At 49.9% G+C, this 24,203-nt stretch overlaps 1 protein-coding gene and 1 long non-coding RNA gene across 2 annotated transcripts; one reads left to right on the top strand and one right to left on the bottom strand.

Moving 5' to 3' along the window:
• Positions 1–11,974: 11,974 nt before the first annotated feature.
• On the bottom strand, positions 11,975–15,023 carry FAM241B (family with sequence similarity 241 member B). The gene is made up of 3 exons (XM_072823401.1): positions 14,895–15,023; positions 13,497–13,645; positions 11,975–12,765 (listed from the first exon to the last, which is right to left on the bottom strand). Exons 2-3 carry the CDS (start codon positions 13,587–13,589, stop codon positions 12,496–12,498), a joined length of 363 nt encoding a protein of 120 aa, XP_072679502.1. The 5' UTR covers positions 13,590–13,645; positions 14,895–15,023; the 3' UTR covers positions 11,975–12,495.
• A 27-nt stretch (positions 15,024–15,050) lies between these two features.
• Positions 15,051–18,491, top strand: LOC140631509 (uncharacterized). Its single transcript, XR_012029052.1, has 2 exons — positions 15,051–15,174; positions 17,236–18,491. It is a non-coding gene; the product is annotated as an uncharacterized lncRNA (long non-coding RNA).
• Positions 18,492–24,203: the final 5,712 nt, after the last annotated feature.

Below are 24,203 nucleotides of genomic sequence, written 5' to 3'. Positions count from 1 at the left end.
CGGCCTTTAGAGGCACCTCACTTGTCCCTTGAGCGGGGGTGGGGGGGGTGGGGGTGGGGGGGTGGGCTTTGTGTGAACAACACACTTTGCAGGTCTTAGTGGCGCTGCGTGGAAAAGCCGTCTAGAGAAGGCTAACACGTCTGCTGTGAGTGGGGAAATTTCTGGAAAAAAGAAAAGCGATGAAGTTAAGGGGGGGAAAAACAGTCCCACAAATCACTCTTCAATGAGGTGTGAGTCTCCATGGCAACCTGCCAAAGGCTGAGAACCACGGGGGGGGGGGGGGAGCAGCGGAGGATGCATGGTTGCCATGGAAGCCGCATCCTAGAAACCCCCTGGTGTTGGTCCCTGATTGCCTTTGCAGATGAGCGCTGGGAGCCAGGCTAGACCTGCAGGGTCCCTGGGGGAACTGGGATGAGGGGGAGAGGGAGAGAGTGAGGAGAGAGGGAAGAGAGGAGGCCCAGGAGAGGGGACAGGGCAGAGGGTGCGGAGGAGAGAGACGGGGAGACAGGAGGAAGGAGGGAGGAGGAGAGGACAGACCCAGGAATCAGACAGCCTCTCAGGGGAACTCTGAGTTCTCCGGATGTTGCCCAGTGGAGAAGTAAGTGCCCCGTGTGCCCAGCGTGGGCATGTGTGGGCATGTGTGGGCATGTGCCAGCGAGGTGAGTGAAGGGGCCTGAGCTGGAGCCCCAGGTCAAGACTCATGCCAGCTGGAGTCAAAGCACCCACCTGTCCTCCCTGCTTTTATCCCATCATCATTCAAGATGAGTAAATGGAGCACACCCCAAGGTGCTGGTCCACTGACCCCAGGGCAAGTCCCCGCAAAGGGTCTAGAACCAGGGGAACCCAGTTTGGGGCTACCGGTCCTCCCTTCGCCCCGAGATGGCCAATCACCTTCCAGAGGGAAGGTGACTGGAAGCTGGGCCCCAAAGCCAGACCCCTGCCCTAATCACTCCCAGACTAGGGTTCGTGGATCCCTGCGGCTGGGAGTGAGTGGCCACTGGGCGCCTAGCGCCACCTTCTGGTGGCCACTGGAAGCACGGCAGCAGTGACCGGGATGGGCAGGTCCTGGTGTGTCCTCCTGGTGTGTCCTCCTTCGAGCCTCCTCTAAATCCCCCTCGGGTGGCCTGTGGGCCAGATGAACTCTTCAGTCAAGTGGGCCCCCCGACTCCTTCAGCATGCGACCTTGGCAAGTCAGTTCCCTTTACAGCTTGGAAACTCCGATGCCTTGTCTCAAGTTAGAATGTACTTGCTCCCTGGAGTATTCTGGAAGGTCTGAGGCGAGAGACTAGAACCCTCGCCCAGGGTCTCTCAGTACTGCTCCTTGGCCTGGGGGGCTCTGTAAGACCCTCATGCTGCAGGGGCAGCGTGGCCCAGGAGGGCACCAGAGGTTCCCTGCCATCTTCTCTTTTCCAGGTGGAGCCCACGGAGAGGGGGCGGAAGCCACCACAGCCCCACCTGCCCCTCCTCCACAGTCTGAAAAAGAGCCTGGGGCCATTGTGGCTCCTAGAAACGTGCCAGAGAAGAAGTGAGGCATCGGACTTTCGATGGACATCGGTGCTCACGGGCCCTGAACACGGAGGTTCCCTCCATCTCCTGCAGGGACTGGCCACTCTGGGGCATGTTCTGAATGGATAATGCTTCCCAAGTACCAGTGATTGCACCTAGGACTGCTGAGCTGCTGCTTAGGATCAAGAGAGCTGGCCAGGGCCACAGGAGAGGAGGTCTGGAGGGGGTCGTGGGCACCCCGCTGGGCCAGCAAGGCAGGAAGTAAGTGAAGAGAGGCTCTGAGTCAGGACAGCCAAGTTCAAATCACAGCTTTCCCACCTGCTACTTAGATATAACAGCACTATCCACCTCTCAGGGTTCTGGGGAGGATTAAATGAGATAATACATACAAAGCCCTCATCATCATAGGGTCAATTCAGAAGGCTCTGGATTTGGGCCAGGCCAACTCTGGCTCATTATAATATCAAGAGCAGGTACAAAGTGTTCCTTCTGCCAATAACTATTCATTGAGCACCTACTATGCATCAGGCCCTGTGCTAGACAGCAGAGCTAGAGCAACAAAGAAGACAGAAATAATACCAGACTTCATGGAGCTTCTAGCCTGGTGAGAAGCAAAGGAAAGTGCTGGATGGACATCAGACAAATAGTGACACAGAGAGTGAATTACTCTCCATTTTGAATAGGAAGCCAAGGTGCCCAGGGAACATGTGACTAGGGAGCTCACCAGATCTGGGTGACTAAGGGGGACAAATCTTTGATTGTTCCTCCTTCTTGCTGACTGGAATGAGGGCATGATGGCTGGAGCTTAGCAGCCATATCGGACCATGAGGCAGAGCTGCTGGGTAAGGGGGACCTGCATCCATGATGACTCTATCAAAGGGCCAAACTCCTTCTGTATTGCCTGCTCCTGACTTCTTTATCACCTCCTTGAGAGAAAATGACCTTCCTCTTCTTTAAGAAAAGCAGTTTTTTCCTTTGTTCTGTCTTTGTCCTCAAAAAGCTCTGACCCACCAGATCAGAGTTAGTAATGAACACACTGCCTCCGTACTAGACTGTAAGAACCTTGGAGGGCAGAGGGAGTGCAGTGCCCAGCACTGGGCTTTCCTCATGGGAGGGAGTCAGCAGCCGTTGGGAGCATTAGCATGAGTGGGAAGGCTGTAAGAGGAGAATCACGGACAGAAAAGTCAAGGTGGATGTCCATCTGGAGCAAGAGGCATGAACCATTTCCAGAGGTTCCTGGGGGCAGAGCTAAAGAAGCACAGAACAGAGAAACTCAACAGCCAAGAAAGCAGAACCTACCAGGACAAGAGCTGAAGGACTTGAACCCAGGAAGAGAACAGACCTCAAAACAAAGTGCCTGAAGGTTTTAGAGATCCTTGGGGATGGCTTCAAGGTGGCCCCGACTTTGAGAGTGACGTCGAGAGAAGACTCAAGATGGCAGCAGAGAGAACTGGCTTGCTAGCTGGCTGAGTTCAGGTAAGTGTCCTGGCCTCTCTGAGTTTCAGTTTACTCATAAAACAATCAACGTAGATCAGAATAATATGTATGAAACGCTCCACACACCGATACATAGTAGGCGTCCAATAAAAATGGCCGATGTGGGTGCTGTGGGTGCTGTGGGTGCTGTGGTAGATGGGCTTTTTCAAGGGGGGCCGTGGTCCCAGTCTCTGGTGCTCATGCTCTTCTGGGATCCCCTCCCCCGAGCGTGGACGGGAATCGTGGCTTGCTTCTAACCATCACAATGTGGCCAAGGTGATGGGTTGTCTCTCCTGTGATTATCTTACTTTGTGTAAGACTCCGTCTTGCTAGTGGACTGGCTCTACAGTCTCTGCCCATTGCTCACTTTGGAGAAAAAACTGCCCTGAGTCCTAAAGTTGCAAGAAAGTGAATTCTGCAAACAACTAGGCTAGAGAGCTTGGAAGTAGACCGTTCTGATGGAGGCCCTAGTTGAGAACCCAGCCCTGGCTGACATCTTGTTGGCAGCCTTGTAGAGGACCCAGCGAAGCCATGCCCAGAGACTGGGTTAATACATGTGTGCTGTTTTAAGCTGCCAGGTTTGGGGTAATTTGTCCCACAGCACAGAAAGCAAGAATATTTTATGCAATATTTAAGAAATATGTCACTTCACTTTTGTCTGCTCATCAACCCTCAGAGGAGGTATTATTCCCCCATTTATGGAGAGAAAACTGTCATAGGGCTAAATTGTCTGAGGCCACACGATGCCTGGAACACGGGAACAGGGACTCCAGACTCTGGGGGCTGATGAGCCCTTCACTGGTCCCGGGCGGCAGCATTAGCCTCAGCCTGCACGGTGCTATGTCACAGCAGGAAGGCCTTTGGGACACTTTGCTCTGCCAGGTTCTCTGCAGGCCCCACTGCTCCCTATTGCCTAATACCCAGCTGCTCCACGGGGTTCTCTCCAGAGGGCATATGAGTCTCCAACCCACAGAACTAAGGCACTGGGAGGTAGAGCCCTGTTTCCCCAAGGACTCAGGAGCAAAGGGCAAGAGCCGAACTCTCCTGGGAATGAAGCTAGGGAAGCAGGCAGCTGGCACTCCAAGGGCCATGCTGTGCTCCCTTCCTGAGCCAGGAGGCCACAGTGCACCACTTCCATGACATCTCTACACTCCAGGGTCACTGCAGTCTCCATACCCCAGGGCCAGGCCTGGTCTGATGACCCAATCCCAAACATAGCAGAGGAGGAACAGGGACACATCAGGACCACAGCCTTAGAGGTGACCCCCCAGCTCATGGGGCAGGGGCAGTTAAGGGGCCTGGGGAACAGGGGGGGGTTCTCACATGGTGGGCTCCACAGGAGGGCTGCTGTTTCATGGAAGAGAAATGCAGGGATGCAGGCTGATGTCCCGGCAAACCCTGGGACCCTAACTTGGGCTGCATTTACACTTTCAACCAGCTTCTTTCATTTCTCCTTCTTCCCTTCCTCCCAGTTCCTTTCCTTATTCCACCCCCCACTTCTTCTACCATCAGCAAAAGGCAGTTTCAGGATTAGCTGAGCTCAAAGTTGCAAAGAAATGCTCTCCTTAGGCCACTGAGGGCTTTAGCAAGGGCCAGCGCCTCAGAGAGAAATTTCTTAACTGTATTAAACTGGTAAGTAGCCATGTTGGAAAATTTTTCAATTTTGTTCTCCCAGAACTTCAAAAGCAAATTAATTTTGGTATTAAAATATTTTAATTTTAAATGCACTTGGCTTAGGGCAGTTGATTTTTCACTAACAAGCGCTGCAGGAGGTGATCTGATACAAACTCTCATTCGTGGCACCCAGGGACTGTATGCACATCTGCCATCTGGACCTCGCAGCCACACTGGGTGGCACCTTATCCCCATTTCACAGATGAAGAAACTGAAACGTGGCAAGTAACGTGCCCAAAGATATACAACTAGCACGTGGAGATGCGACTCCCCTGCTCCTTGCTTCCTCTGGAAAAGGAGGCAAGGGACACTGTGTCCTGAAAGACAGCCAGGTCACAACATCATATTAATCAACGGAAGCCGGGCTGAGTGCAGATAGATGAATGTGCATGTGGCCAGGGCACCAGTGGGGCTGGCTAGACACAGTGCCTCCCACTAGACAGAGTCCAGCCTTAGAAAATGGGTGGGTCCCTCCTGCTGGGGCCACCCTACATGATGACAGCAACCCTGGACTGAGAAACAACCGAGAGTAAAAGATTTCTCATTCTGCCTCCAGCCCTGGAAGCTCAAATAGGAAGGCAGAGAGGCGGTGGGTACCAAGCCTCCTCCCCAGGCCTCCATCTCCCTCCACCTGCTCCTGCCTGGATCTGGCCAGCTAAGTTGCTTTCACCTCCTTGAGCTTCGGGTTTACCATCTGTGCTAAGGGGATGACATCTATTGTTCTGTGTTTGGGGAGGGATAAAATGAAATGAGTCTCTTGGCATAGGGCTTAGCCCAGAAGGAGACCATAACAAATGAATTCCAATGGAATTACATGCTCCCTCCACCAGAAATCTGAGTTCTCCTAATCACTGGAAGAGAAGGGAATCTCTAAGCCTGGGCAAGTTGAGGGGGGAGGATGATTTGGAGTATGGCGATATATGGACAGAGGTTGTGCTCCTTCACAAACATTCCACCAGATGGAGCCATGGGACAAAAGTCACAGCCCTTCAGGCCAAAACAGGGGAATGCTGGCCGGCGTTGCCAGGGCCTCCCTGCCCCTGGGGAATGGTACATTATTACCCTGTTCAGAGCTAAAGAAAGCTGAGGCTGCATCAGTCTTCACGACTTTCCTCAATCTCCTTAATCTAGATCTTCATAAAAAAATGGGGCAGGGCTGTGGGGGTGGGGGCCGGGAGAGGATGGGGGTACAGACCCTGATGCTGGCAATACCAAGCCACGTCAGCAGCAACCACCATGCCTCCTCCCTGAGCCCGACAAAGCCAGGCGCAGGCCGGAAAGTCACCGTAGCCAACTGCAAAGGGAACCAAGAAAATCAAACAAGTGTGACTCCAGAGGCTGGCTCTTCCTGCCTTGACCTCTCCTAGGACACAGGAGACTCTTCCCGAACATCTGCTGAACTTAGGATGGAGGACTAAGTTCAAAGCACCCAAGGAGCTTTGCCCTCAGGTCCTAGAGGAGGGAGACAGTTCTCTCAGGGTTCCCCCACTTCAGAGACACAGCCCCCTGGAGAGGCTCATGGGCAGAGCTGCAAGGCCCTTGGAGTTCGCCTCTGCCAACTGTTATGGTACAGACCACTCCACGGGGGCCAAAGAGGCTCACCAAGTCGCCCAAATGCCAAAACACTACGAATTAAGAAGCTCTCTATGCACTAATATGAAATGTGTTCGGTCCAGATGTACCTTTAAGTGAAAAAAAAAAAAAGCAAGGGCAGAAATGTGTCGATCTTTCCATTATTTGCATTTAAAAAAAGACAAAATTAGTATATTTGTGTTGCTTACACTTTTGTAAATAAATTCTGGGAGGATTGAAAAGACACTAAGAACAATAGTTATGGAGTGGATGGGGATGGATGGATGGATGGATGGATGGATGGATGGATGGAAGGATAGATGGATGGATGGATGGATGGATGGATGGATGGATGGATGGATGGACAGATAAATGGATGGATGGATGGATGGATGGATGGATGGATGGATAGATGGATGGATGGAAGGAAGGACAGATAAATGGATGGATGGATGGATGGATGGATGGGCACAGGAGAGAGAGTTAAGACTTCCCTCTGTATACATTTGCATGTTCCTTGATCTTTAAACCATGTAAATGTATTACCTTTTAAAAACTTTAAAAATAGCTTGCTCAAGATCATACACTGTTTCCCACAGTCATAGGATGCTTTTACCTGGCAGCATATGAAGTGATTTGGGTTTGCGTACACGATGACTATAAATAATTCACAAAACAGCACCAATCATACAATGAGAAAGCCCTTCATTTCTGTGCAGTCTCTGTCTCCATCAAGGAGAACGTCTCAGTGAGACGCTTGTGGGTCTTTAACACCGCTCTAAAACAAAACAAAACAAAACACAAAAAAGCACCTGTCTAGATCCTGGTAAATTGCCTTTTTAACAAAGAAAGGAGGCATCAGGCTTAGAGGCTTGGCCCAAAGCAGTAGCTAGCTAAAATGGAACGTTCTTTTCTCAACCCTGAATTTACTTGTTTAGAGTAGATATTTCTACTGTGAACGGCAAGTAATGCTGGCTCCATTTACACTAGTGACAAGAGGCTTCCTTTTCAAAATAGATTGAAGTAAGATGGGAGTTGCTCTAAACAAAAATATTAAGTAAACCCTCATGTCATTGTTTTGTGCTAACCTTGTGCCAGAAACTGCTCAGTGCTCACCATGAATTAATACTTAATCGTCTGGCCGGGGTGAAGGGCAGAGGAAGACAGCAGGGCAGAGAGTGTGGACTATGCCCAAGGTCACTGGATAACTGGAGGAGGAGCCTCCTGCAAGAGGGGGGGGGCATACTAGAGGACCATACTAGAGGACCAAAGCTGGTGACCCAATGAATGCAGACCAGCCCAACTGCCCCGGCTCAGAGCCCCCCTGCCCCTCCCCTCTCTCCTCCCACCCTCCCCACCTCCACCCCCCCCTGCCCCCCCCCCCAGTCCCAGCACTGGAGGAAGTCACCCTGAAGCCTCAGGCTTTGTTCTGGACAGGTTCATCTTCCCTCTTCCCAGACTCTGGGTCCCTAAAGCCAGATGGTTTCAGCTCTCCCCCTACCCCCAAACCTAAGGGTCTCACACTCACTCACACACACACTCACACACACACACACACACACACACATACACACTGCCATTCCCCTTGAAGTGCTCAATCTACTTCTCAGACTTTCTCACACTGTTCTTTTGAGCCCTGGGCAGCAGCACAAGGAAGGGTAAGCTCTGCTTCTGCCACCGGCCCTACGGGACAGGCCAGAGGCTTCTGACTCCCTCTAGTTTGGGCCCCCAAGTCCTCTGCCACCCCTTACCCACCCCACCCCCCTGCACAGCCCCTCATGGACCCTATGCGAGGTAATTGGATTTCTCCCCTTGTCCGTTTGCAATGAAAATGTCACGCATTCAGGAATGCAGGGAAGAGGGCTACACCCCTATTCAGTGACTGTCACCCAGAGCTGGAGCACTACGGAGGCCACGCAGCCCAGCAGCTGTGACCAGAGGCCTCACACCCACCCTGTGCCCTCTGCCCTCGAAGAGCTGATCTGATGGTCACAGGGGTTTCCAGCAGGTAGGGAGGCCTGCACCTGCCCTGAGGTGGCTCCCCTCCTCTCTCTGGTCCTCAGGCACCCTCTGCATAGGCAGGGGCTCAACTACTCCTTAGCTTCCCCAAACTTCGCATCAAACCCACCTATTTTGCAGGAGGCAGGCTCTGGGCCAGGTCCCTCCGCATGCCTGAGGGAGCCTGTGAGGAAGCTTAGGAATCTGCATCTGCAACAGGCCCTAGGTGATTCTGATGGACAGCGATAGAGGAATAGTCCAGAATGTGGGCTCTGGGCTCCGCTTGATCCTCGCTCTGCCCTCTTGGCTCACTCGGGGCCCCAAGGCAACTTAGGAAGACCCCACAGTGTACTCTGGGGGGAAATAAAGATGATAGTGGTACAGAACTCTAAGTCAGAGTTCTGGTGGCAACTGAATGACATCGAGTGCCTGGCACAGTGTCAGGCACACGGCACACTCAGCAAATCCCTCCTGTCCTCACGGGGCCGTGCAGCAAGCCCCTCGGGGCTCCGGCCCACAAGGAAGCAGCTGCCTTCTCTAGCCACTGGGGAGGGGCAACGCTAGTCTTCAGAGCCCAGCATTAGGCCAGCTGGGGGTCCCGGGCACCTGGGGCACTGTGGCCACTCTAGGCCAAAGCCCACGACACAGGCATTGTGGCCCCTCCTTTCCATGCCCCCCTCTCTCAGCCACCATGCGAGGGGGAGCCTGAGGCTCCGAGAGGCAGGAGGGACACAGATCATCACCCCTTCTTAGAGTTGAGGAATGAGGCTCTCAAGAGGCTAAATGAACCATCCGAGGTCACAGACCCACCAAGCAGAGCAGGGCCTGCACACAGACAGGGGCCCAGCTGGCCAGGGTGGGGTCGCCTTCCCTGCCCACAAGGACAGGCATCCAAGGGCAAAGGCTCTGACCATCACCCCAAGGCTTTTTCCTCAACTCCCAGAGCCAGAGGCCCCCAGTCAGGGACCTCTGACAAAGGGTCGGGTTCCGGTCCTAGTCCCAGAGAGATGGGAGCTGATGGAGGGCTCCTTAGGGGAAGCTGGCAAAACTGGAGCCGCCATTTTGCCCCACCTCAGGCTTGGTATCTCTGTGGGAAGATGGAAACGTGGCTTCGACCTGCAGGCTAGCTAGATGGTTGGGTGAGGTAGGGTTTGGAGAGAGAAGGCCTTGGAACTTATGGAAGGAGAGCCTGGGAGACTGAGTATCTGAGAGATGGAGTGGGAACAGGCAGCCAGACCCACGTGGCTCCACTCAACACGTAGCCCTGACCAGGGAGTTAAAATCACTCCCTGGGGGTAGGGGAGGGCTCCCCTTTCCAGCCCCACCGAGGCGGCAAAGGCCTGGTGAGATCCAGGCTGTGGCTCACACGGTGTGGGGGGCGGCTCTCCCCAAGGCAGCCAGGCCGAAAATCCAACCTGACACGGAGACACAGGGCTTCAAGGATTATCCCTGGAGATTAACAGAAACCTTCCCTGAAATCTGCCCTCAAAGCAGCCCAGTCTGGGGGGTCCTGTCACACAGCAGGCAGGGGGTGGGGGTGGGGGCAGAGGAAGAAGGGCCCACCCTCCTCAGACGGGGGACCAGGACCAGGATGCTCACCAGCCAGGGCTCAGCAGGCTCTGCATCTGGCCCCTGGGAGCAACAAGCCTCTACTTGCTCAGAACCTGTTGGTTCAGGAAGCCTGGGTGGCTCAGCAGTTGGGCGTCTGCCTTTGGCTCAGGGTGTGATCCCAGATTCCCAGGATCGAGTCCTGTATTGGGCTCCTTGCGTGGAGCATGTGTCTCTGCCTCTCTTTCTGTGTCTCTCATGAATGAATAAATAAAATCTTAAAAAAAAAAAAAAGAACCTTTTGGTTCTGAGATTTCTCGGTGTGTGTTGTGCACAGTTGTGAAAGCCTCACCGAAGGCCATCCAGGCAGGGGGCCGGCCAAAGGTCCCCAGACACGTACTTCTACAAGGGCTGCACAACCCAAGGGGCACCTGCCCTCTGCCTGGGGGCCCCAGGATTTCAGACCCAGGACTTTAAGAAGGGAAGCCGAGCAACAGTTAGCAAAGTCTGCCCAGAGCCCAGGGAGCACAACGGGGAAGAAGGCAGGGTCGAGAGGTGAGCTCCCAATTCTACGAGGGCAAGGGCGGCTCTGTGGGGTCCGTTCTGTGTGTGTTGGGCAAGAAACAGCACTTCTTTCTCAAACAATTCACTTCACCCCCTTCCCTTAGGCTGGCTAGGAAGTCTCGAGGGGCCTCTGCCCAGGGCAGGTGTGGCCACTGCTGCCCCAGCTCCTCCCACCTCGCAGGGCCTGCCCCCACCCAGTCTCCTGGTCAGGGGCGTGGAGGAAAACCCTGGTCTCCCCTGCCTAAAGGACCTTCAGTTCTCCTCAGAAAGCTCAGGCGTTGGGAATGGAAACTACATTCTGGAAGAAAGACAGTTCTCAGAGCTGAATTTGTGAACTCAGATTCACACCCCTTAAAGGAACTTTGTATTTTGGGGGTTCACTTAAGATTTATTTCCTCAGAATCCCATAGCTTTGCAAAGGAAAAAGAAAGGAAAAGGCCGGCCCCAGAGGGACGAGCTGGGAGGGGAGTTTGAGGGAAGGGGCAATGCCTGCAGGGTCCTTCTTTGCCCTTGTCTGTCAGGCTAGAGCCACAGGACGTGGGGGCTGGGCAGGGACACCAGGCACACCTGGGCACCACCTCCCCTTGCCCAGGAGCAGAGCCTTTCCCTCCTTTCCCTGTCTGTGATGCCCCGAGGGCCCAGCGCCCTCCTCTCCATATGCCCATGACGAAGGGAAACCATGTTGCAACAGCTGCTGAAAAATCAAGACACAGGAAACACGGAAAAAGGAGTCCTGTTCCAGCACCACAAGGCTCCTTCGGGGATGTCTGTGATAAAGGCCAGCAGCCCCTTCAAGGGCAGCACCCCCCACCCCGCCCCAGCACGAGCAGGTGGAGGGGGGTGTATGTAGGGGCGGAGAGAATCCCTCTGGGCAGCACAGCAGGCTCTCAGGAGGGGGGACGGAATCCATCTGGATCTCAAACTCCTCCCATCCTCCCCACACACACCCCATGATGGTTTGCTCCATGAGCCCTGGCCTTTAAGAAGCACCTCCCAAACCTGCCTTCCTCCCCCAACCCCGAAGAATCCTGAAAGGAGGGTGAACACTCTGGTCCCCAGAAGAGGGAAGCCCTCAGGCTCCCCCGACCTCCCTCTGACCACTGTGGGCCATGAGCCCTCAGTCACCCAGTGCCACCCCCACCCACCAGCAGGACCTCCACACATTCCCAGGGCTTACCAGTCACAACTCCAGGCCTCTACTCACCCTTACCCCACTCACACAGTCATCAGTGCCAAGACCTCCTGCCTTTTAAGGAGAGTGAGGCATAGCAGGGAGGCTGAGCAGTGATGGACCCTCAGAGCCCCTGGGCAAGGGAGCCCTGCACCCCCGCTGTCTGGACCCTACAGCCTCATGGGCCATTCTGGCCAGAGGACCCCCCCACCTCCCCACAGGGTGACATCTCAGAGCCAGCCAGAAGTCATCCAAGCATCCGACAAGGGGCCCACGTCATCCAGGCTTTACCTGGACCCCCTCCAGGCTCCCAGGGCCTATCAAGAAAAGCTTAGAAACCCCCAACCCCCCTCCCAGGGTCAAATGCTCACCTCTACCTCCATCCCAATCACTCCCAACCACCTTCCGCGTGTCTTCTAGATGTACGTGCAGCTGTACAATTACCTAGGAATGTCTTCACATGGATTCATTTTTAGTTAAATTTATTTATTGAAAATGCCACCACAATAAGTAGATGCCAGTACAACTTGTCATAAATAAAAGGTAGCCAATTAAAAATATACCATAAAACAAAACAGAGCTATAAAAGTCTGGAAACTTTTCCCAACAGCCTTAAACCCAAACCCTTCTCCCTAGTAACAGGGGAAGTTTCAGAGGCATGAGAACATATTGGCACCTAGCTGAGGATTTCTTCTTGGCATAAAAGGATTGGAAAAGAATTGGAAAGGGAATTCCTTTCTTGCTCTGACTTTGTGCTTAATGCAGACCCAATACTACCTAAGAACATCTCAAGGGAATGAGGGTATGCACCCAATACTTTGGGAATGCAAGACTAGAGGCTTCCTCTGCCTCATGCTTAACGCAACGTGAAACACGTTCTATGAGCACGCCTTCAAGGCACAACAGACCCCTCCCCATGTGCCTGTTCTCACACCAAGGCCCCAAAACTCCCTCTCCCACATGTCTGCCCCCCTAGCTCCTAGAGGTCACCGCTGACTCAGGTGGGACACCAGGTAGACGAGGCCCACCAGCAGGAGTCCACGCACCCCGAGCATCATGAGCAGGAAGAGGAGCAGGATGGAGGTCACCGGCTCCACAGCATGGTTGCCGAGATGCCACTGGGGGAAGCCCATGTTCACCAGCTGCCGGTTGAGGTCATTGAAGGGGGACGGAGCAGCACCCAGCCTAGCACCCGCCTGCTGCTGGCGAGGGCCAGATCCCCCCAGGGGGGCACCGTGGCCCCTATTGAGAAAGCTCTGGAAGGTGAACACACAGAGAGATGAATCAATCTAAAGAAAGCATCGCTGGAGTTGAAGTACCAGACAAGGAGGGAATCTTCTGGGCTGGGCCGGCCCCCGCCCTCCCCACCAGCACCTCCCCCTCCCCCCAGGGCCACACCTTCCTTTCCCAGCCATCCCTGGTCGCCACCAGCAGGGATCCCAATCACTGAGTCACAAAAGCTCTCAGTACAGAAAATGCCAGGCTATATTACCCACGTCCTGCCAGGGGAAAGGTGCCCAGGTCAGAGAAGAGAGGAAGGGAGCAAGGAGGGCTGGACAATAGGGCAGAGCCTTCGAAGCAGGCATTTCTAATACTCCTGGCTCCTTCCTTGAACACCATCACTGTGTGGCCATGGGCTTGTCTTCTCCACCTTCTCCAGTTCTCTCTCAGCCAACAGACTCTTAAAAGATAAACTATGCTGGCTCTAGCAGGGTTAGCCAGGTCAGAGGAAAGAGCTCCTGGAGTCCCAGTCTGGGAAGACAGCCTGCAAGAGTGAGAACTTGGGGGGAGGGGGGGGGCGGGGGAGGAGGCTTCTAGTGCAGATTGGAAGAAACCTGCAATCATCCCCAAGGCTTGACCCTCATGCTCCTTAGCCTGGCTCTCTGCAAAGAGGGCTTCTGGCAAGAGCTGCGGGCTGTCAAGGAGTTCCCGGCACAGAGGGCAGCAGGCCAGCCGCTCCCCTGCCATGGGCGCTGGGCGCGCCTACCTGTCGAGGGGTGCTACTGCGTGACGGGAGGGTGTTCCTCACACGGGGGTCGTCATCCTGCACAATTTCCCCATTGGCCAAGATCCGCACCATCCTCCCAGGAGCTACGGGTCCCTGCTGGGCTGCGTCTTTCCCTAGGCCTCAAAAACCTGAAAGACACAATTTATCAGACAGAAAGAGATGCTCGCCTTCAGTGGGAACAACTGCAATTCTGGGTGCTCACACTGGCTGCCCGAGCTGAGCAGGTGCTGCGTCTGATTCATTACAAGGAGAGAAATAAATGCAAGTTATCTGACAGACGAAAATCTTTCAGATACCGAGTCCTCTGCGAAAACTACCAAAAGGGTCCTTGGAGATGGAAGTTCTGTTACCACCACTGCCAGCCACCCCAGGGATGGGGGCCTGTGCTGTGGCCCCGGGCCTGTGCTGTGGCCCCGGCCCTGTGGAAAGCCCATGGAGGCCCATCTCACTCCCTCCTCCCAACACTCTTCGAAGCTGCAGCCGGTTAAAGACCCAGAGAGGTCTAAGTGGCCTGCCCTGGGCCACTCATCTATAGGCAACAGGGCCAGAAACCGAAGCCAGGAATCCTGGCCTGAGGCCCTTCTCCGGGCTCTAAGGAGGGACCAGGGCACCGAGATCCCCAGTGTCTCCGTTTCTCATCTGTTATAAAAGCGCCCATTGGGAGTAAATGCCAAGGACCCGGGCCTTCTCCCAGAGAGGACCTGGGCCCACTTCAGAGCTACTTTGGGTCCCCTGCCTGGCTGCAGAGCACACGGATGGCCACCCAGCAGCTAGCAGGGGGTGGAGGAGCAGCCCCTTCCTGCAGAGGGCCCGCCCCGCACCTGCCCCTCACCTGCCGGACACCAGTCCCTCCCTTGCTCCGGGGAGCCCGGCGGAGGTGGGGGGCGGGGAGGGGATGGGGGTGGGGGTGGGGACGCTGCTGTGGCCCTGGGAGGGCCCACTCCGCACACCCCAAGGGTGTCCGTCCTGCAGGTGGGGGTGGGGTCCTTCCATGGCTCTCCGGGCGTCTGTAAAAACCTTTTTTTCCCCCCCTTCGGAGATGAGCCGCAGTTTTCACCTAGATCCCAAAAGCACTTGTGATGCACACGCCAGAAGGGGCGAAGGGCCCCTGTTCTGTCGCCTTGGCCTAGAGCCTGGGGCAGCAGAAGGCGAGCAGCTCACGGAGCCCTGCGGCGGGTTGGCGCTTTGTCCCCCGCGCCCGCTGGGTGGGTGCCCGGGGCACTGCTCGGGAGCGCGGCTGCAGGGGGCTGCTGCGGGGGAGGGGCCGCCGCCCCGCTGCCCGCCCCGCCCGAGGGAGGGGAGGGATGCGCCCCGCTCGCCCTCGCCTCGCCCCCGCCGTCGCCGTCGCCGTCGCCCCGGGTCGGGTCGGACACCCACCTGCGGGCGCGGCTGCGGGCCTCGGCGGCGTCCACTCCCGGCTCCCGGCTCCCGGCCGCTTCCTCCCACCTGACCTCACAGGAAGCGCCGCCGCGGAGCGGCCCCCTCTGCAGGCCGCCGGGGGAACTGCAGCGGCCGGCCCGGGCCCGGGGGCGGGGGGCGGGGGGCGCGGGGGAAGAGGAGCGGGAGAGAGGAAGAGCGGAGCGAGCAGGACCGAAGGAGGAGGGAGAGGAAGAGGAGGAGAAGAGGGCAGTGGAGCCCACGGAGGAAAAACCAGAAGGTCAGAGACCCTGTGACCTGAGTGGAAAGGCCGCACAGGTTCAACCCACCGAGGAGAGCTTGCTGAGGAGAGGGGGGTGCCTCTTGAGTAGGACCCACGCTGCCCTCCAGCAGCTCCAGCTCCCTTGGGGAAGAGGAGGCATGAGGCACGAGGCAGGTGCAAACAACTGTAGCTTGAAGGAAGGCAGGCTTCCCGGAGGAGGCAGTCTTGGAGCTGGGGCCAGAAGGGCAGCTTCTAGGATAAATAGGGAAGGGTGCCCCCTGTCAAGGGAGTGAGCAAGCAACCTTGCCTCTTTCCTGTTTTCATATCCCCACCTTCCTGCCGACTTGCATAAACTGTTCCCCAGTGGACCCATTCACCAATGGGAGAGAATGAGCTCTGTGGTCCCAGAGTCCGGTGAGTTACTGGGCTTCTCAAGCCTCCTCATTTGCAAAATGGTGATAATCATACTTCACAGGACCGTTGCAAACATTAAGAAGAAGAGCTGTTGGCACATGGCAACAGCCATGTGTTGATAAACATTATTTATGATTATCCATCAGTAGATGTTTCTTGGAGTAAGGCAGATATTTGGGCCTATGGTAGGACCCAGATGCCCACGGGCCCCTGGTGAGGGAAACAGGAAGAAGAGTGAGATTTAGGCCTTGCCTTAAGGGCTCATCATCCACTATCAAGAGTTGAATTATTTGATTATGAAACCTTACTTCAATTTAAGTGTTCCATGTAATAATAATAACCCCTATGTGCACAGAGTCCCTATATTTCCAAGGTGCTGTCCAGAGACCACATCATTCTCTTTTGGATCATGACATAGGAAGCATAGGTGTCATTGTTCTCTTCTGCTGATAAGAAACTGAGACTCACATGCTCGATGGCCAGCCAGCTCGAGGTCAGTGGCAGAGCCAGGATTCAAAGGGACCCAGATCCCACCCCCACCTCCCACCCCCACCCCAGGCTTGTCCCTCTCTGCTGCCTCTTTATTTTGTGTTTCTAACACCCAATGTCATGAGCATGAGAGTGGGCCCCTGGTCATGCCTTATTCCCAGTAGGAATGCCTACCCCAGTAGGTGCCCAGTAAAAGTGTGCAACTGTGGTTGCACAGTTACTCTTACCAGTAAAAAATGTTGAGCAGGTCCCGCTGATAGCTGTATCTCATTTGTGTATTATTTATTGGCTGTGAACAAAAGGTGGTGGCTAGAGCCAGTCTGGCTTGAATCCTGGCACAGCAGCTTTCTAGTGGTGCAATGGGCCAGTTATTCAACCTTTCTGTAAAGTGAGGATGATAACAATACCTTCATCATCAGGTTTTTGTGGAGCACTGAGTAGTTTGGGTACAGTGCTTCCTTAGATGAGAGCCTGGCCACAGAAGTGCTGGGGGCTGCTGATCAACAACTACAGTAAGTCAGTTGTAAAGCATGTTCTCTAAATAAGAATAGGATTTCAGATAGGCATAAAACTGAAATCCTAATCCTTTCTTCCTGCACTCCGGAGCAGGGCTTCGTGTGCATATGTGGAAGGGAATCCCAGGGCAGGATTCCTGATTGTCAGAGGTGGTCTGTGATTCTCAAAACAGGCTGCATGTTGGAATTATCTGGGGTGTTTAAAAACAATCCCGATGCCTGAGTCCCACCCCAGGAGTGACAATGCTAAGGATCTGGGATGCAACCTAGGTATGGAGATGTTTTAAAAAAAAAAAAAATAGATTCTAGGTGATTCAAATGAACAGCCCAAGCTGAGAACCACTGTTCTATGAATAGAGCCCTACAAGTGGGGTTCACAACTCAAGATCCCCAAGGAGGGAGAGATCTTAGCAGGCTGGGAGAACTGGTAAGGGAATAAGGGATTTGTCCAGGAAGTCTTGAGCTGGTGCAACTGCTGCCAAGGAGACACAGTCTAGCCAGAGATAACCATGAGAGCCCAGAGGAGTATGTCTCTCTTGAGGTCAAGAACAACTTTAGGAGGCAGTAATGTTTGACCAGACTTGGAAAAGACGTATCAATGCCAATTAAAACAGCCTCAAGAGGCTGCAACTCACTTTTCCAACCTCTCCACTTCCTTCAGATGTCTTCGCTGCTCAAGAACCTGCAATGACTCCCTATTGTCTGCTCCAACAAGACCTAACTCACGAGTGTGCCCATAATCATGGAATCTACTGGTTACATCACATATGACACCAGCAAGAAGCTACTGGTCTAATAGAACGTTAGAATGGCACACTGAAGGCACAGCCAAATGCCACTCGGAGACAGTACTAAGCAAGAATGGTGTGCTATCCTCAAGGGATGCATTCTATACCTTGAATCAAAGGCCTGTACAGGCTGTTGTGTCTCCAGTTGGAAAATACTTGGATTCAGGAACTCAGGTGTGGAAACAGCAGTGGCCCTGCTTATTGTCATGCCCAATGACCCTCTTGGGGAATTTGTGCCTTCCATCCCCACAACTCTAGGCTCTGCAAAGTTAGAAATCTTGCACCCCAGAGGGGGAACACCAGTGTCAGAGAACACAACAAGAGTCTCATTGAACTATAAGCTAAGGGTACAGCCTGAGTACTTTGGGTTTTTGTTTCTGGGAATTAGCAGGCAAGAGAAGAAGTCATTGTCTTGGCAGGAGTAACTGGTCCCTATCACTGGGAGGGGGTAGGGTTGCTCTTACACAATGGGGACAGGATAACCATATTTGGTGCTCATATGGTCCACTTGGATGCCTCTTGGTTGTCCTTTACCCAGAGTGTAGCGGTAAAGGACAATGCAATAGCTCTGTCCTCAAAAGGCCATGTGACCAGAAGCTCAGGGCCCCCAGGGATGAGGGTCTAAGTCGTGCTTCCAGGTGAGTCACTGAGACCAATAGAGGGGCCAGCTGAGGGGTAGTGGAGGAAAGAGATGATAATCAATTGCAGCTACAATGGCAGGGACTGTAGTTTGTCCCACTAATATTTCTCAGGAAGAGCCTTCCATCAGAATCCTGAGAAAGTAGATCTGAGCCTGTAAAGGGTGAGCTGTGGATGTGCTGTGCAGAGCCCCCTCCAGGGAAGGAGTTGTTGCTCTAAGTTCTGGAAGAGCATCAGTGGAACCTTCAGCTGTCAGCCCCTCCACACAGGTTGCTCTGCTGCAGAGACACTTCATTCAAGGTCAAGCCCTTTCACAGGCTGCCCACATGCAATGACAGAAGGACACAGGAGATACGCGCCGGCTGTGCCAACTCCAGAGACCCTCTTGAAGTTGACCAAGGTTGTCAGGTTTTTACCATAAATAACTTAGTTTCCCCCTCTGCTCAACCCTGTTTGCTCTGTCTCCCTAATAAATCTACTGAACTCTAAATGCTGTTTCAGGGTTCCTGAAACAACTCCCCGTTCTGCTGGAGTGGGAGAAAAACTAATCTCATTTACTGTGAAAAAGCCACTACCCCTGACATAGCAGGCATGGCCAAATGTCCTTCAGGTTCATAGACCCCTTTTGCCTTTTAATTATTGAATCCTCCCCTTCACCAAAGTTTGACAGGTAACTAGACATCCATCTAGCAGCTAGAAAATCCAAAATAAGTGATCAGAATTCAGAAGACATTTTAGTAAGATTATTGTCTATAAATCAGTTGTACTCCTAAATACAAGCAGCAGACTTAGAGAATTGAATTACAAAAATCATACTGAATGAAGTATGGCTTAAAAATATAAAGCCCCTAGGATTAATCTAACAAAAGATGTACAGGGGTCCTCTATTCTGTTTCATTGATCTATGTGTTTATCCTTCCGCTAAGGATAGAGAGTCTTGATCATGAGCCTTGATCATGACTCTTGATCACAGAGTCTCGATGTAGCTATATCATAATTCTAGAAATCGGGTAAGAATGATTCTTCCCTGTTTATTCTTCTTCCTCAAAATTATTTCAGTTTTTGTAGTTCCTTTGTCTTTCCATGTAAAATTTAGAATAATCTTGTCTGTATCTACAAAACATCTTACTGAGATTTTGATAGGAATTGTGTTGAACATGTACATCAGTGTGGGGGAAATTGGCATCTTTACTCTGTGGAATCTCCCAGTCTGTATACAGTTTGTCCCTTTGCTTATTTAGATCTTTTTCTGTTTCTTCCATCAACACTGTGTAGTTTTCAGCATATAAATTCTATACATGTTTCACTAGATTTACACCTAAGCATTTCATATTTAAATGATTGCAAATGATATTCTATTTTAGATTTCACTGTCCATATGTTGATTGCTGGTACATTAAAAATACAATTAATTTTTTGTATCTTTGTCTTATATTCTATGACCTAGCTGAACTTACTCATTAGTACTAGGTGTTTTGGTAGATTTGTGTGTGTGTGTGTGTGTGTGTGTGTGTGTGTGTGTGTTTTGGTAGATTTATTGGAATTTTCTACATAAACAGTCATGTCATCTGCAAATAGAAACCATTTTATTTCTTCCTTTCCAATCTTTATGTCTTTTATTTCCTTTTCTTGACTTAATGCAGTGGCTAGAACTTCCAATGCTACATTGAACGAAAATGGTGAAAGTAGACATCCTTACTTGTTCCTAAACTTTAGGGAAAAATCATCATTTTTCACCATGAAATATGTTAGCTGTAGAATTATATATATATATATATATATAAATTATATATATAAAAATATATATATATTTTATATATATATGGAGAGAGAGAGATTCTTCATCAAATTGAGGAATATTCTAGTTCTATTTTTCTGAGAATTTTTATCATGGATAGGTATTGAATTTTGTCAAATGCTTCTTCTGTATTGATTGATATGATCATGTTATTTATCTCCTTTAATATGTCAATGAGGTATATACTATCGAATGAATTTTCAAATATTAAATCAGACTTGCATGTCTAGAATAGTCATGCTATATAATTCTTTTTATAAATTGCTGAATTGCATTTGCCAAAAATTTGTTTAGGATTTTTACATCCATTTCCAGGAAGAATATTGTTTTGTTCTTTTCTTTTCTCTTTTCTTCTCTTGCTTCTTTCTTTTTCTTTCTTTCTTTCTTTCTTTCTTTCTTTCTTTCTATTTTTTGGCACTATCACTGTCTAATTTTGTTGTCAGGGCAATACTAGCTTCATAAAATAAATCAGTAAGTGTTCCCTCCTATTTGCTGGAAAAGGTCATACAGAATTAATGTTAGTTCTTTAAATGTTTGGTGGAGAGATGCCTGGGTGGCACAGCTGGTTGAGTGTCTGACTCTTGGTTTTGTTTCAACTTGTGTTCTCACGGTCATGATCTAAGGGTGTGATCTCAGGGTCATGAGATCAAGCCCCACGTCAGGCTCTGCTTGAAACTCTCTCTCCCCTGTGCCCCTCCCCAACCAAAATAAATAAGTAAATCTTTTTTAAAAAATAAATGTTTGGTAGAATTCACCAGTGAAACCATCTGGGCATGGAGATTTATTTGGGAGAGTTTTAAAATTATGAATTCAATTTCTTTGATGGCTATAGAACTGTTCAAGTTATCTATATCCTATTGACTGAGTTATAGTAGTATATTTTTGGAGGAATTGGTCCATTTTGTCTACATTGTCAAATATACATTTGTAGAGTTGTTTGTGATTGTAGAATTGCTTATTATCTTTGTACTGTCTGCTGAGTCTGCAATGATAGTTTCATTCCTGATACTAGTATTTGTGCCTTCTCTCTTTTTTCCATTCGCCCCTGCTAGAGATTTGTCAATTTTATTGTTCTTTTCAAAGAACCTGCTTTTATTTCATTGATTGCTCTATTGGTTTTTGTTTTCAATTTCACTGATTTCTGTGCTTTGTTATTTCCTTTCTTCCATTTGCTTTGGATTTATTTTGTTCTTCTTTTCTAAGTTAAGATAAGAGCTTAGATGATTTGTTTGAGATTTTTCCTGTTTTCTAATGTAAACATTTACTGGTATAAATTTCCCTCTCAGTTTTAGCTGTGCCCTACAAATATTGATATGTTGTATTTTCATTTTTATCTAGTTTAGTGAATTCCTTTGTTATTTGTTAGATTCCCTTGTTATTTCCCCTTTGGATTTTCTAGAAGAATGGATCTTGAGGTGTTTGGAACTTTTCCTGTTATCTTTCTGTTACTGATTTTTAGTTTGATTCCACTGTGGTCAGAAAACATTCTCTGGGGGCACCTGGGTGGCTCAGTGGTTGAGCTCTGTCTCTGGCTCAGATCATGATCCCGGGGTCCTGGGATCAAGTTCCCCATCAGGCTTCCCATGGGGAGCCTGTTTCCCCCTTTGCCTTTGTCTCTGCCTCTCTCTCTGATAAATAAAGATAAATTATTTCTTTAAAAAGAAAAAAATTCTCTGTATGAGTTCAACTCTTTAAAATTTGTTAAGGTTTGTTTTATGGTCAAAGACAAACCTTTTTTCACTTGTGTGGTTAGAGGTTGGCAGCATGAGAAAGGGGAGGACCAAATAGAGATTTGGGGTGTCATTAAAAATATATAGGCTCCCCACAACTGGGGTGCCTGGGGAGAACTAGGTCTGCCTCAATCCAAGAGGAATCAGAAAATCAAAAGTGGTTTGAGAAGGCCAGAGCTGTCAGGGATGGAGGAAGGAGGAAGGTCCATGGGGTAAGAGGGATTGCCCTCTCCCTGCTGAGATCCCCTTCAGCTATTCTGGTCCGGCAGGAAGGGGGCAGCCTGCAACCCCCATGGGCAGGTCTGGAGCTGCCAAATCCTCTAGGCTGGGGGATGAAGGGGGCTCACAAAGCCTTGCCCTCCCGATCCTGTTGTCTCTGATCCTCAGCTTTTCTTCCAGAGAAGCTATCTTGGTGGATACTCCATGAATAACTGAAAAGAATGTGTGTTCTGGTGCTTTCAGGTGCAATGTTCCATAGATCTCAATTATATGCTGTTGGTTGATGGTGGTATTGAGTTCTTCTCTATTGTTGCTGATTTCCTATCTAGTCTCTATCAATTATTGAGAGAGAGGTGTTGGGGCACCTGGGTGGCTCAGTCAGTGAAGCATCTGCCTTCAGCTAGGCCATGATCCCAGGGTCCTGGGATGGAGCCCCACATCCTGGCTCCCTGCTCAGTGGGGGTCTGCCTCTCTCTCCCTCCCACTCCTGCTCCCCCTGCTTATGTGCTCGCTCTCTATCAAATAAATAAATAAAATCTTTTTAAAAAGAGAGAGAAGAAGGGTGTTGAAGTTTCTAACTATAATTGTAGATTTCTCTACTTCTCCGTTCAGTTCTACCAGTTTTTGTTTCGCATACTTAGAAGCTCTGTTATTTGGTTTATACATTTTTAGGTTTGTTATGTCTTTTGGGTAGATTGACTACTTTGTCACATGTATCATTCTAGTAATATTCCTTGTTCAGAAGTCTACTTTATCCTGCTTTCTTTTCATTAATGTTTACATGATACATCTTTTTTCCATAATTTTACTTTCAGCTTGCCTATATTGTTATATTTGAACTGAGTTTCTTATAGATGACATACTTTTAAACTTACTCTGCTGATCTTTTATATGGTGTATTTAGATCACTTACATTTAATGTAATTATCGGTATGTTAGGGCTTATGCCTGCTGATTTTATTTTGTTTTTTCTGTTTTTCACTGCTCTGTTTTTGTTTTCCTGCCTGCCTGTGGGTTACTTAAACATTTTTTAGAATTCCATTTTTATTTATAGTATTTTTGTTATATCTCTTTATATAACTTGTTTAGTGGTTACTGTAAATATTGTTACACGTACAGAACTTATGACAGCCGACTGGTGGCATCGTTTTACTAGCTTGAGTAAAGTATAAGAACCTACTTTCCTTTATATTCCTTTCATCTCCTAATTATAGTGTAATTGTCTTAAATATTTCCTCTATATATATTTAGAACCACATCAGGCAATGTTATTATTTTAGTTTTAATTGTCAAGCATAATTTAGAAAACTCAAGGGAGAAAAAAAAAAGAAAACTCAAGGGAAGAAGGAAAGCCTATTTTATTTACTAATATTTTTGCTCACCATGTTATTTCTCCTTTCTTGGTACCTCAAGTTTCTCTCTCTCTCTCTCCTTTTATTTTTTTTTTTTCTGTTCGGAGAACTTATTCTTTTAGAGTAGGTTTCCTGGTGACAATTTATTTTAGTTTTCTTTCCTGACCGTGTCTTCCTATCTTCTTGCTTCCTGAAAGATGTAGGATTCTGGGTTGACAGGTCTTTCTTTCACCACTTAAAGCAATATTATACCGTTTTGTCCTGGCCTAATGGTTTTCTGGTAAATAATCTGCCGTTAGAACTGTTGTGCCCTGTGAGTATTGTTTTATTTCTGGCTGCTTTCAAGACTTTTTTTTTGTCTTTAGTTTTCAGAAGTTTAATTATGATGCATCTTGAGTGGACTTCTTTGGATTTATTCTCTTAGGAATTCATTCTTCTTGAATCTTTATTTCTTTTTAAGATTTTATTTATTTATTCATGAGAGACACAGAGAGGCAGAGACATAGGCAGAGGGAGAAGCAGGCTCCTCTCAGGAAGCCTGATGTGGAACTCGATCCATAGACCTGAGATCAAGCCCTGAGCCAATGGCAGATGCTCAACTGCTGAGCCACCCAGACGTCCCTCTTCTTGAATCTTTAGATTTACATCTCTTGCCAAATTTGGGAAGTTTTCTACCATTATTTCTTCAAGCACCACCTCCTTTCTTTTCTCCTGGGACTTCAGTGATCTATATATTAGATCTTTATTATAATCCCCACAGGTCCCTGGGGTTCTGTTCTCTCTCATTCCTCCCCCTCCCCTATAGTTTCTTTCTATTGTTCATATTGGATAGTTTCTATTGTTCTACCTTCCAGTTTACTGATTCCATCCTGCTGTTACACCCATCTACAATGTCTTTTCTTTCAGTTATGGTTTTTCTCAGGTCTAACATTTCCATTTGATTTTCCTTTATGTTTTCTATTTCTTTGCTGAGGCTTTCTGTGTTAGTACTGTGGTAACTGGGTACCCATAGAAGAATAAAATGAAATTGGACCTTACCTCACATATTTATACATGTATTAAAAATCAATTCTAGGTGTATTATAGACCTAAATATGAAAGGC

This window comes from Canis lupus, chromosome 4, assembly GCF_048164855.1.
Source record: "Canis lupus baileyi chromosome 4, mCanLup2.hap1, whole genome shotgun sequence".
NCBI lineage: Eukaryota > Metazoa > Chordata > Mammalia > Carnivora > Canidae > Canis > Canis lupus.
Note: the sequence above shows the minus strand (reverse complement) of the source record. Positions and strands in the feature narration are given on the sequence as shown.